Source organism: Quercus lobata, chromosome 3 (genome assembly GCF_001633185.2).
Source record: "Quercus lobata isolate SW786 chromosome 3, ValleyOak3.0 Primary Assembly, whole genome shotgun sequence".
NCBI lineage: Eukaryota > Viridiplantae > Streptophyta > Magnoliopsida > Fagales > Fagaceae > Quercus > Quercus lobata.
Genome location: NC_044906.1, coordinates 40568824 through 40581209, shown reverse-complemented (window position 1 = coordinate 40581209; position 12386 = coordinate 40568824). Strand labels below are relative to the sequence as shown.

The 12386-nt window shown below is 34.1% G+C and overlaps 1 protein-coding gene across 1 annotated transcript; it reads left to right on the top strand.

The window, feature by feature from the left end:
* Nucleotides 1-280: 280 nt before the first annotated feature.
* LOC115982430 (NADH dehydrogenase [ubiquinone] 1 beta subcomplex subunit 7-like) lies at nt 281-6208 on the top strand. The gene is made up of 2 exons (XM_031105032.1): nt 281-780; nt 5913-6208. The coding sequence occupies exon 1, from the start codon at nt 442-444 to the stop codon at nt 748-750; it is 309 nt and encodes a 102-aa protein (XP_030960892.1). The 5' UTR covers nt 281-441; the 3' UTR covers nt 751-780; nt 5913-6208.
* The last annotated feature ends 6178 nt before the right edge of the window (nt 6209-12386 follow it).

Sequence of the window (12386 nt, the reverse complement as noted above, 5' to 3'; positions counted from 1 at the left end):
ACCACTTAAAAGTGTGATCGTCTCTAAATAAATGAAAAAATGTATTAGGTTTATATAAAAATGATTATCTATCATTCATCATTTTATCGAGTAGTTGTTATTGTCACCGAATAAATGAGAAGAAAATTACGGTAAAAACCCGTTGGTAAAAAAGAAAAGGAAAAAGAAAAAGGAAGTGAAATGTGGTAAATTGGGATTTTTACCATTTTGGTAAGAAGTAACCTGTAGATTCAATTGGATCTTTCCCAAATTGACACTTGGGGAACCTGAGTACCAAAAGCCCAAATGCTAGTTTGCAAGTGCATGGTCCTAAAAACCCATTACAATTACAGCACCAAACACTAACAAAGCCACCAGTGAAGCAGAGGACCGGATACACTCATACCCCCAAAACACAGTTAGAAGAAAAGCTCCGAATTCCAAAAGCAAACCCGCAGAGCCATGGAAGTGGAGGGGTCATCGAAGAAGATGATAGCAACACAGGCTGAGATGGTGGAGGCTAAGGTCCCCATTCCCTACAGAGACCAGTGTGCCCACTTGCTGATTCCTCTCAACAAGTGCAGGCAAGCCGAGTTGTACCTCCCATGGAAGTGCGAGACTGAGCGCCACATATATGAGAAGTGCCAGTACGAGCTCGTCATGGAGCGAATGATCAAGATGCAGAAGATCCGTGAACAACAAGAGGCCAACTCGAAGAGCGGCAAGAAGAGCCCCATTCCTCTCATTCCCAACACTGCCAATGCTTCATAGAGTTGACTGACGCCCACAAATCCCATTTGGGTTAGTGATTCTGAATCCCCAAATATGTTATTTATTTGTTTTTTCTTTCTTTGGTTGATGATGGGTTTGTTCTGGGTGTTTTTTTTTTTTTTTTTTGGGTTTTTTATGATCTAGGATTTTGTTGTGGAAATTTAGGATTTTTTGTTTGTGGGTTTTATTGATTGATGCATTTTTGGTTGATCTATGAAGTTTTGGGGGTTTGAGTTGATGGGTTATTGTTGGATTGTGTTATTATTTTGTGGGGAAATGATTGATAGAGATTTTGATTTTGAAGATTTTGAGGATTGTGGTGGTTGGTTCTTTATTTTTTATGATTAGTTTGTGCTTGGTTTGGGCTTTGTGTGTCAAAAGTCAAAACTAAGTTAGAGGCTGTGAATTTGTTCCCATCAAGATTGTTGCTTTGGATAGGGATCCAATAGAGCTCACTGCCTACTGGGTTGGATAGTTGGTGGTCAAGTGGTGGGAGCAGTCTTACAAATATAAAGTCTAAGAGAGTCGCTAGTACTGAACTTCTGATACTATCACTAGCTGATTTTCAAAGATTTTGATCAGAGATATAAGATTTAGGGATGGTTTACAATCATTGGCAATGCAGGTCTTGATTGAAGCAAGTAATATAGGGGGGGAAAAAAAGAGAGTGGTTTTGAGTTATAACTGTTGGAAGTTGAGGGGTAACTCAGGGGAGAGGTATGGATATAATTTTTTTTGATTGGTAATTTACACACCTGATGGGTCTTGAACCCAAGACTTCACCCTCCACCTAACACTTATAAGAGGAGGAGGTGCTAGTCGTGCTAGAGCTCATTGGCTATAATCACTGTGAGTTTCCTCGCCATGGATTGTTTCCAGCTCCAGCTGAGAGAGGGTCATTTAGCTGCCTGAGTGCATAATTGCATATGATAAGTTTGTTTTAGATGCGTAAGGATTTCTTTTTTTTTTTTTTTTCTCTTGAACCTATTCAATGGTCTTAAGAAAAAATTAGCTTTTGATTCTTCTTCAATTCATGGTTCAGCCCCTGCTTTCTAGCCCTTTGTCCATGGATTAAAAGCTTGACTCAACCTCTTTCTGGAAGTACATTCACATTTAAATAGGAAATTTGATTGACAGAAGCATAATTTTTTTTTATGACCTAGGCTACCTGCTATTTTATCACGTGATGTAAGAGACTTAATTGTGCAGTTTATGTAGACTGCCATGCTAAGTTTGAGTTGAGTGAGTTTGTGTATGCTGCAAGTTGCATGTAGTTGTACATGGGAATTCCCCCTAAATTTACAATTTTTTTAATATAAAGTAATAAATTTTATTGATCAAGAGTTCCTTATCAACAAAAAAAAAATATTGATCAAGAGGCACTCCCTCACGTACACAGGATGTATACATGATGTAGTCCTAAAGAATCGCAAAGAGTGACAGGTACAATTGGAAAGAAAGAGAATGATTGTCACTAGAGCCCAAAACATGGGACCTTTCAAACTGTATCTTGTAGAAGACAGCTTTAGTTGAACAACTGATATTTCCATGTCTTCAAAAGTACAGTTGTTCCTCTCTCTCTCCACAGTGTCCATTGCAGGCATAAAGGGGCTTGATTCCAAACAAAAGGAGTAATGATTACCAAACAGGTTCCTCCATCCATATAATAGATCAATGACACTCTTAGGCATTAACTATAAACCCCAAAAACAGAAAAGACAAATAGTATGCATGTATGTCATGTATGTGGGATACACATTGTTGAGTGTTAAGTATAATAGTTAGACATTACTTATCCCAAAAAAAAAAAAGTGTATTATAGTTAGACATTGTCATCATGTTCTGCTTCTCATTGATGTGTGTTGGTTCACATATAATTGTATGATACTGAGTCAATAGTGACAAATAAAATTGGGATATAAGGAGAAATTAAATAAGGTGGCGTTCAATGAAGATGAAAAAGTGCAGTAGTTAGGTGAAACATCATACAGATTGAAAATGTAGCTGGAAGTTAACAAGAAGATGAGCTAAAATACCATGAAAAGACCTGTCAAAGATTAGGTACTGAGGTGTCTGCTGTGATCAAAGGGTAAATTCTTGGAACAGCATGTGAAATTGTTTGCAATTTTTAAATTGCCTTTAAAAAAATGTGAGTTCATGGAGAAATAAGAGAGAGAATATGAAAATTTCTGATACAGCCCTCAGCCACCATAATCAGTATACATAGGAGAGTTCCGTACAAGAAATAGAGAATATTCTTGATAATGAGGTGGGGGATACCTCATCAGTGACATCTCACCATTATGATATTCTAGGCTCTTCTAGAAAAGTACAATACAGTTGTACAAGTCATAGTGTAATAGCTATCTATCAAAAAGTCATATCATAATAGCTATCTATCAATGAGTCATAGTGCAATATCTTTATAACACTCACCCTCAAAGTGCAGCATACATATCATCTAAGCCCTGCTTGGTACAAATAGACTCTAACTGACTCCTAAACAATGACTTTGTAAAAATATCAGCAAGTTAATGTTCAAAATTCACAAATGGTGTAGTGATTTCTCCACTTAGAAACTTGTCTTGTACAAAGTGACAATTTACTTCAATATGCTTGATCCGTTCATGGAATACAGGATTGGAAGTGATGTGTAAAGCAGCTTTGTTATCACCCGATAGTGGGATAGGAGCAGGTATTGAGACTCCTGAAAGAAGTGTTGTACCCATTTTCTCCATATTTACTTGTTGCCAATTGAAGACTAAGGCCATGTTATTGCAGATTGTCAAGCTGGGGCAATCATGATGTTCAATCATCCCCATGCTTGTAGACATTCATCTGCTCTTTGTGCCCTGGTGAAAGGAATCCATGAATTTCCCCATGCTCACTTATGGATCAATCTAGTTCTCTACATTACCCATGAATTGCCCTTCTCAATAGTCAGTCTCCTTTCTTTCTTGCTCTGTTTGCCCTACTCTTTGTTTTCACAAAGATCAAAATAGGAATTAAGTGTTAAGTTTCTTTCAAAGATGGAGAGAGAGAGGAATGAGGTGGATATGATTTTACGTGGTTGGAAGGGTTTGATATTTGGGTATATGTTTGGAATGGAGGGAGATGGGAGAGAGGATAGGGGAAGGGTGGTTGGAATACACACATAGATTTTTTTTTTTTCATGTCAGATTATCTTGAAGGTAAAACAATAGATGTAGAGTACCTAGCATGCCCCTAGAGCCAAAGTGGAAGGTGATGCCATAGGTTCAAGACTCATTTAAGTCCGTGTATAACTTACCAATATAAGAGAGGGGGTGGGGGGGGAACCCCAAGCCTGATGGTGGAGTTTTGGAATGCAGGATTAAGAATTCCTTTATTTTCAAAATTCTGTGTATTATTTAATACCTTCTCCAAATACACTCTTAAGGTCATAGAGTGGCCATTTCTAAATGATGCGAGTTGATAGATGTTATGGCTTATATGGCCTGGGCTTTGTGAAATACAATGGAAGTGACTTTTGTATATGTTACCTTGATTTCTATTATTATTCATGGTGGCAATGATGGAGTGTTGTGTAACAAGAATGTCAAACTCTTCAATGAGAAGCACCTGTTCTCTCTTGCAAATGACACACGGCTTTCTCCCTTTATCTATCATTACAAAAATCTAAGTAATGCCATGCTGGTGTAACATTGGAGAAAGAAAGGCACTTGTTTTGCCATACTAATACTAAGTTGCTGCTGTTGGTTTACATGGAGGGTGTGGTGGTGAAAGGCTTCCCCCAAAGTGTTGTTTACTGCTGTTTGGAAGAAAACCCGGTAAACTAAAATACCATAATGACAATTTGATAGGAGTGGAGAAAATTGATACATTTGAATTCGAGACTTAGCAAAAAAAAAAAAATTGTATTCAAGATTGCAACTGGCAAGATACTAGATTCTATAGAGGTTATTCAAATCGTGTTTATAGCCCCCTTTTTTTTATAGGTAAAAACCTGAATTAAACAATATATAGCCCCTTTTACTGGATAAAAGATCTCACCGAGAAAGGACAAGTGGAATATATCAGGGAATCTTAGGTTGTGCGTGGTTCCATTTTAAGAAGACTGTTTCAGAAACCCATTCTTAGAAAATGATTAAAAATTTATAAAATTTTGTGGATGAATTTCTTAGAAAAGGACTTCAGAAATATTCCTGATGAACTCAAGATATTTTTGATCTTAGAGGCAAATAGTTCTAAATCTTCACAAGACAATTTCCAGAAAGTCATTTAAAGAATTTGACAATAAACCTTCAGAAATTTCAATGTTTTGAGGATCAATTATTTCTGAAAATTGTCTGGTAAAATACTCAATGAATGGATAAACAAGTTTGAAGTGAGAACCAAAGTGGCTCTTAGTTTTAATGATTTTTTGACGTATAATATCATGTGTTAGGCCACTGATGGATGTTTAGTGTATTAGAATCTTGTTGTGCTAAGCTGTTACAATTTATTCGTGCCACATCTCTGAGCTTTTCTACAAGAACTGTTATTTTTTCTGTTAAACAGCAGAAAGCAATTGAAAATTTGAGATTGAATATCTGAAGTTTGATTGATGCCCAATGTTTTCTGTTTCATAATAGCACATACTTCAGTCATGACTCATCATTTCCAAGTGCATGGAGGCACACAAGCATGTGTTATGTGTACATTTAACTGAATGATCCAAAGTCCACCCTAATGAATCGTTACACTCAGTAAAGGATTGTTTTATTTGGGTAGTTCGTGGAAGCCATTAAGAAAAGACTGCACTCTCTCTCTCTCTCAAGCCTGTCATCTTGTACTACAGCTTTTCTGCAGGTAGTTGTCAATTAAGGTGCCCACCCACCATATCATACCACGTAATCTTTTAAAAGACGTTCCCCCGACCCAATTGGGTATTTTCTGCAAGGAAAAAGGAAATTAAGATGGTGTTGCCTAACTAATTCAATTCCTTGCATTTGATACTTCTGAATAGTGGGTTTTTTTTTTTTTTTTTTTTTGGTGTAAATTTTTTTTATAATGAGTAACTTTGAATTGTTCGCCCGGTTGAATATTTGTCATGATCTGTTATTTTTTCTCTTTAAATTCAGTAGTTTTCTACCCTTTTTGGTTTCCCATGCCTATAACACTGGTTCTGTTGTCTGTGACAGGCATCTAGAAATTGCTCAGATGTGGATGCTCTAATTTTTTTCACAGCTATTGATGGGAAGTTATTTGAAAGTTCTTGTCCTGAGACAAATGTGAGACCTAAATTTGTTCATGTTCTTTTTTCAGTTTCCAACTCTATCTCAACACTTGGAATAAAATCAACAATGACATTTGGTGATCTTTCTTAGCTCTTCTTGTCCTTCTGTAATGTCATGTTTCAGCTAGCTCTAGCATTGTCTTGGCCTATTAGATTTGTGGACTTGGAAATTTCTCGTTCTGAAAGAGCTTTCATTATGGATGTGAATTTACTTATTTTTAGGTTAGGAACAAAAGGCATTTCTTTTTTCACCAATTTTACCTATCTGATGCAAACGCAGGAGTGGGTTTTCATAACAGTAGATGGAGAGACAATAATAGTGAATGTAGCCCTGCTTTTTCTATGCAATGCAATGATAAAGCCAATCATTAAAGATGAGTAGGGGAAGGACATCACTATAACTGATATTGATATTGGCACTCGGGTGAAACCCAAACACCACTTCTTAGCCTTTATGTTGGTTGAGGGCAGGAGCAGTGCCTTTCCTCCTTTTGCAACCGTTAAGTGTATGTTTGAAACAAACTTGGCTTGTTTCCAATACCCTCCAATGCACTAGCTCCGTTGCAATGGCAACATGTGGCCAAAAATGAACATGTCATCATTGCAATGGGTCTAATGCATTAGAGTACTAGACCTAATCTTTGCCTCTGAAACAAAGGGAGGAGTGGGAAAGGTGGTGAGAATATACGCATTTCTTCTTCCTTCATCTCCCCCAATCCAATCATAGGGGAGATTGGTTGAGCATCTTTTTATTTTGATTTTATATTTTTCTCAAAGGCAGTCTTCAATTCTGATCCTACTCAAAGAAATTGATGCAAAGCCACCTGATTCCGGAGAGAAAAAAAAAAGGTCTATCTCATGACCAGAGGGGGTTAAATTCTCTTTTACATTCCTTTAGACATGTAATCCTTATTCCTTAAGAGGCTTAAACAGTACTTATGAGCCGTGATTAGTAGCAACTGCTTTATGAAATTTGGGCTAAAATTAGTATTGAAGTTGTCCATCATCATGAAACTGAGTTCAAACCCAATTGTGTGTCAATGTAACCCAATAAAAATGGCCCATTTGCATTTTAGTCCAGTTTTTCTCTTTACTTTCTACGGATATTCGCTTTTATGTTTTGTGAGGATGCCGGGTACTGCAAACAACTCCAATACACCTAAATCAAGTTAGATCCATATGATTATCATTGTGAATCTGAATTCTAAAATTCCATCAATTATCTTTTTTATATAAATATTTTTATACGTAGTTGAGATTCTAAATACCGAAACTTATAATAATATAATTAGTGCTATTCAAGTCCCATGGTATTTCTTAAAAGATTAGAAAAAAAAAAAAAAAGTTATTTCCCATTGTCTGATTCGACAAATTGCCTTATCTAAAGAAAGTTTAGATACCGACAACAAATTCATATGCAATTTGCACTCTGATTTGTACAATAATTCTTGCGTACACAATTAAAATTGGGCAAACAACTATAAATTGAGTAATTGACTTTTATAGGACGAATCTGATTCAACAGATTACGGCTTGGCCATAGTTTTCCTTAGCCATGTGGGGAATAAGCTTAAGCAAAGCAAAGATTTGTTCCTTTCTAGTTCAATTCTCACTATACGGAATGATCTGTCCACTTCCTACTTTGGTTAGTCCTCAAAAGCAAGAGCCAGCCAGTGGAGAAGAACTTTTACCTATTTTCTTAACAAAGAAAATATAAGGATGTTTTTCTTTGTTCTATAGACATCAATTTTGACTGAGCCATAAACATAACTTGCATATTTGTCAATGTATAATTGGATCACATAATTTGCACACAGACCCATAATTGGTAATTTCAAAAATTAATCAAATCATCATTTCACGTGTATCAATTGTGGCCAAGTGTGTGCAATAGTGTAGTTTATCTAAACTTCTAGACGCTATCTTGCTTAACTTGTAGGTTGCTTGTTTACTACGTACCTACATACTGATCGTCTGGACCCTAAACTGTGGCGCAAAAGCAGTATTAGTTTATAGAAAATTAAACAAAATAAATTAAAGTTGTTAAGTGGTATTATGAAATTTGTAGTGTCCGTTTAGGAACAGCATATTTAGCTGAAACTGAAAAACTTTTTACTGAAAGTGTAGAAAATAGGTTAAAAAAATAAGCTGAATAGTATAATGGGACTCATGAGTATCAAAAAATGCAGTGAGACTTACAAATAGTAGTAAAAATACGTTAAAAGTGTAGATAAGCTGAATTTTTCAGCTCATCCCAAACGGATGTATAGCGAGATCAAACCAACTTCAGCACATGTCTTTAGGGATTCACGTTCTTTTAAGACATTGGTTTTAGGGTTTGTTTCACATCTATAAGTTTTGAATCTTGTGATGAATTCAGCTTGCTCACAAAATACTCAAGAAAGAGACGTATAAATATCAATATTTTGAAATTCCAACACCAAAGTCATCCTCATCCATGATAATAATAAAACAATGACCAAAGAAACTAATTAAAAGACATTTTTTAAAAGAACTAATCGAATGTGTTAATATCGTAAAATGATCTTAAAATTTTAGATTGATTTTAGAAATTATCGCTCTGAGCCATGCTACCTCATTGCAATGGTAGTCTAGAAGCAACTTCAAATAATTTTTCATTGCACTTCGAAGAATACCGTCAAAATAAAAAAAGAAGTTAAATTGATTTTTCATTCATTGGGACATTTCATTTTTGTGTATCTCAGATATATCAACTCTCACCAATATTGTCCCCCACAGATTGGGACCAAGGGAAACTCATAAGTTTTCGTGAAAATAGAGTATTGACATCACTACAGCCAAAATACCAATATCATTAGCTTGAATAAGACTATATAGGAGGTAGATGCAATGGCAAGAAGTGAAGAAAAAGGACAAAAGGGTGTAATCAGGGAAAAAAAAAAGGAGAGAGAGAGAGAGAGAGAGAGAGAATGAAAATGCATTCTCTTTGTAAAGACTCAAGTAGCTATGCATTCGTTCATGCCAGAAAATTGAAAAAAAAAAGTACAAGATACGAAATTCAAAATACGAATTATATAGGGTTAGGCTCGTCTACAAGGTTGTCAAAATTGGGTTTTTACATAGGATCGAGAGAGATAGGTGAGATCATGGATTATAAGATTCTACTTATTTTTTGATTTAAAACAAAAAAACATATTAGTACTAATTTCTTTATGTTGAATGATTACATTAATTATGATTTCATTCATAAAATAAAATAAAATAAAAAAACAAAAACAAATATTTGCATCAATATGATGTAATTTGTATATCATATATCGCTCCGTCTATACTAATGAAACAAAGATATTTAAATGTTAACACAATGTATCCGAAAAGTTTAGCAAATGTTTAATTACCAATCAATTACCAAAATAACTATCAACACATGGAAAATATTTTCCAAGTTCCAAGTTCAAAATTCAAAACAAGTTAATTAGCAAATGGAAACTAGCTAACTACAAATTAGTATTATCACCACACACACACAAAAAAAAAAAAAAAAAAAAAGCACCGCATAATATCATAACCCAAGCAAATAATCAGAAAACTAAGCCTAACTAAATAAATTAGTTAAATTCCTTTTTTTTTTTCTCTAGTATATAAACAACAAAACTAATATCTAATACAAGCAACTCTAGAATAATTAGATTTTGCAAATATAACCGACTGATACATGATTATTTGACCAATTGATACATGAAATTGAAACTTTAAGATGAACAAAGTTCAAATCCCTTGTGTTCACAATATATATTCATGTCTACAATGATCAAAATTTAAATAAAGCATTCAAAATGATGATAAAATAAATAAAAATTAATTAATTTTTAGTGGAATTGGTAGGATCCTATACCATCCTACTTACTATCTTACCAAGAATGCAATTCTAGTACGATTCTAATCATTTTGATCAAGTGAGATCATAAGATCATATGATCCTACTATCCAAATCCTGATTTTGACAACCATGATCGTTTGCCATATATTTTGCTAATACACGCACACACACGCGCACATACACATATATATAAAATATTAGATGCAATATGGCATTACTAACTTACTGTTAAGAGTTTTGAAATTCAATCGATATTTTTTAGTAAATTTAATGAAAACGTTTAGGATTTAAATCACTCTTCCGATTATTGAATTATATAAACATATAAAATGTAATATGATGTGAGTTTCAGTTAGCTCAACTAGTAAAGTCTCTGATAGTTTACACCAAAAATCAATTAATGTCTTGATCTAATGATAAAAACTCTCTTAAAAAAAACATGATAGGGTATTACTAATAAATTTGACAGCACGCATACGATTTTAATGAAGATTGACAAGTAGGAAATGTTCAACTGGATCGGAATATTAATATATGTAAAGTCTTCAAAAACCCAACTATTGGTACATAAATATACCTAACCCTTTGAATTTTATGCTGTTTGTTCTAGAAGTAATAACTTGATAAACACTGGGTTTGTAATGTATGCAGCTTGAGGCGATTTCATCTCCAACTTGACAATAACCAAAGAAAAAGGGGAAACAATGAGCAACGTGTTAGCTACTTTTAGCTTATTAATCATCTCATCCTTTTTAGACAAATATCCTTGCCAGTTGTGCTGATGATGCATGCCTTTTATGACTGGTTACGTGCATGAGATCACTTGAGAAAGAAATACTGTCATTATTATTCAATCCAAGCACAACAAAACAAAAATGTGCAATCTTGAATCTTCCCTTGAAATTATTCAATCCACCTAAATTCCAATCTTCAAGGATGGAATTAGAACAAAAAATAAAATAAATTTAATTAATAGAGGACGGAAATTAGTCAAAAAAGGCGGAGCCCACCTCTTTAATCATCATATATTCCCTAGATTAGACCCTATAACCCACCAATTAAAAGTTTAATTGCCTAATAAGAGAAAAAGAGTCTTAATAATAATAATAATAATAATTTTTTTTTTTGGTAAACATAATAATAATAATTCTATGACTCTACTTTCCATGCAAATAGATGAAGGGACAATAGAAAAGTCTTCCCATATGTCCGTTCCCACATACCTATCCTGTTTGGAATGTAGTGACTATGCTAATTAGATTAATATTTAATCATAATTCAGTCATTTAAGCTATAAAAAAAAATATAGAAATGATTTTCCATGTTAAAAATTAAAATATATACTTTAGCTGCTATCTTTGACTCGATCCATTTATGTATGGGCAAAGCTTTTATTACGTGGTGGGTAATATGCTTTAAATTTCTTCCATAAACATAAAGTTTTCATAATTGAAGAGTAGAAGACCAGAAAAATGGCAAAGTCCAAAGAATCACACAAAATTCAAAAAGCTTTTTGTCTGGACCACCTTTACCTTTGTTTTATTTATTAGTCAGAGAGAATGCAAATAATATTCTTTAGAAAGGAAATCTCCGTAGGTGGAATGCTGAACCAAGGAAAAAGTTTTCCACCAAATTCCATATGGATCATAAAGTTTTAACTTTTAAGAATACTAGGCAGTTGAACTAAGATTGCGGCTTTACTAGTACAATTAGTGATAAAAATATATATAGTATGGGAATTCATTTCCCTTAATTTCCACGTTTTATCTTTTATGTCAAAATACGTACAATGGGTGAATGTAGACTTATTGTGTAGCGCACTAGGAGTCTAGGAGTCTAGGGCCACATTATTCATCACTAATAAATTACCCAAAAGCTTTTAGTAAGTGAAATCAAAGTTATAAATTCAAAACCATTTCATAGATTCTTCCATGTTCCCACTAGCACATATATATCATCTAGGTATACCTACCACATTAGCGTTGATACTAAATATCGAAATAATTTTGACCTTAACCATTAGGAGTATAAGCCTTAGGCTTTCATATTCTCCAATTGTACGCAATCCCATCAAAACCAAACCTCATTCATACACTAAGATAGCTAGCCCATTTGAATCTGACCTGAACAAATGTATGCTGAAGCTCGACCTCGAGAAAATCTTCACTCAAGCTCAAACGTTTAGAAATTCATGTTTAATTGCATAAGCTTGGTTCAAAAATTCATGAACGAGCTTCTCTTGATTAAATGAATAGAGTTGAGTCCAGGATCTATAATAATTTCACATACGGGTTGAAGATTTATTTTTTATTTTTTTGATAAATACAATAGAATTTCAACCTTATTTCATGATAATTGTTTATTATCATCAAGTTCAAGACACCAATTGGTTTTAAGTATAAGTGGGGTCGAACTTAAGATCTCTTATTCGATGACAAGAGAATTTATCAATTAGATTAACTAAAACCCACACAAAGAGGTAACGGGTTGAAGCTTGAATTGGATAAAACTACCACT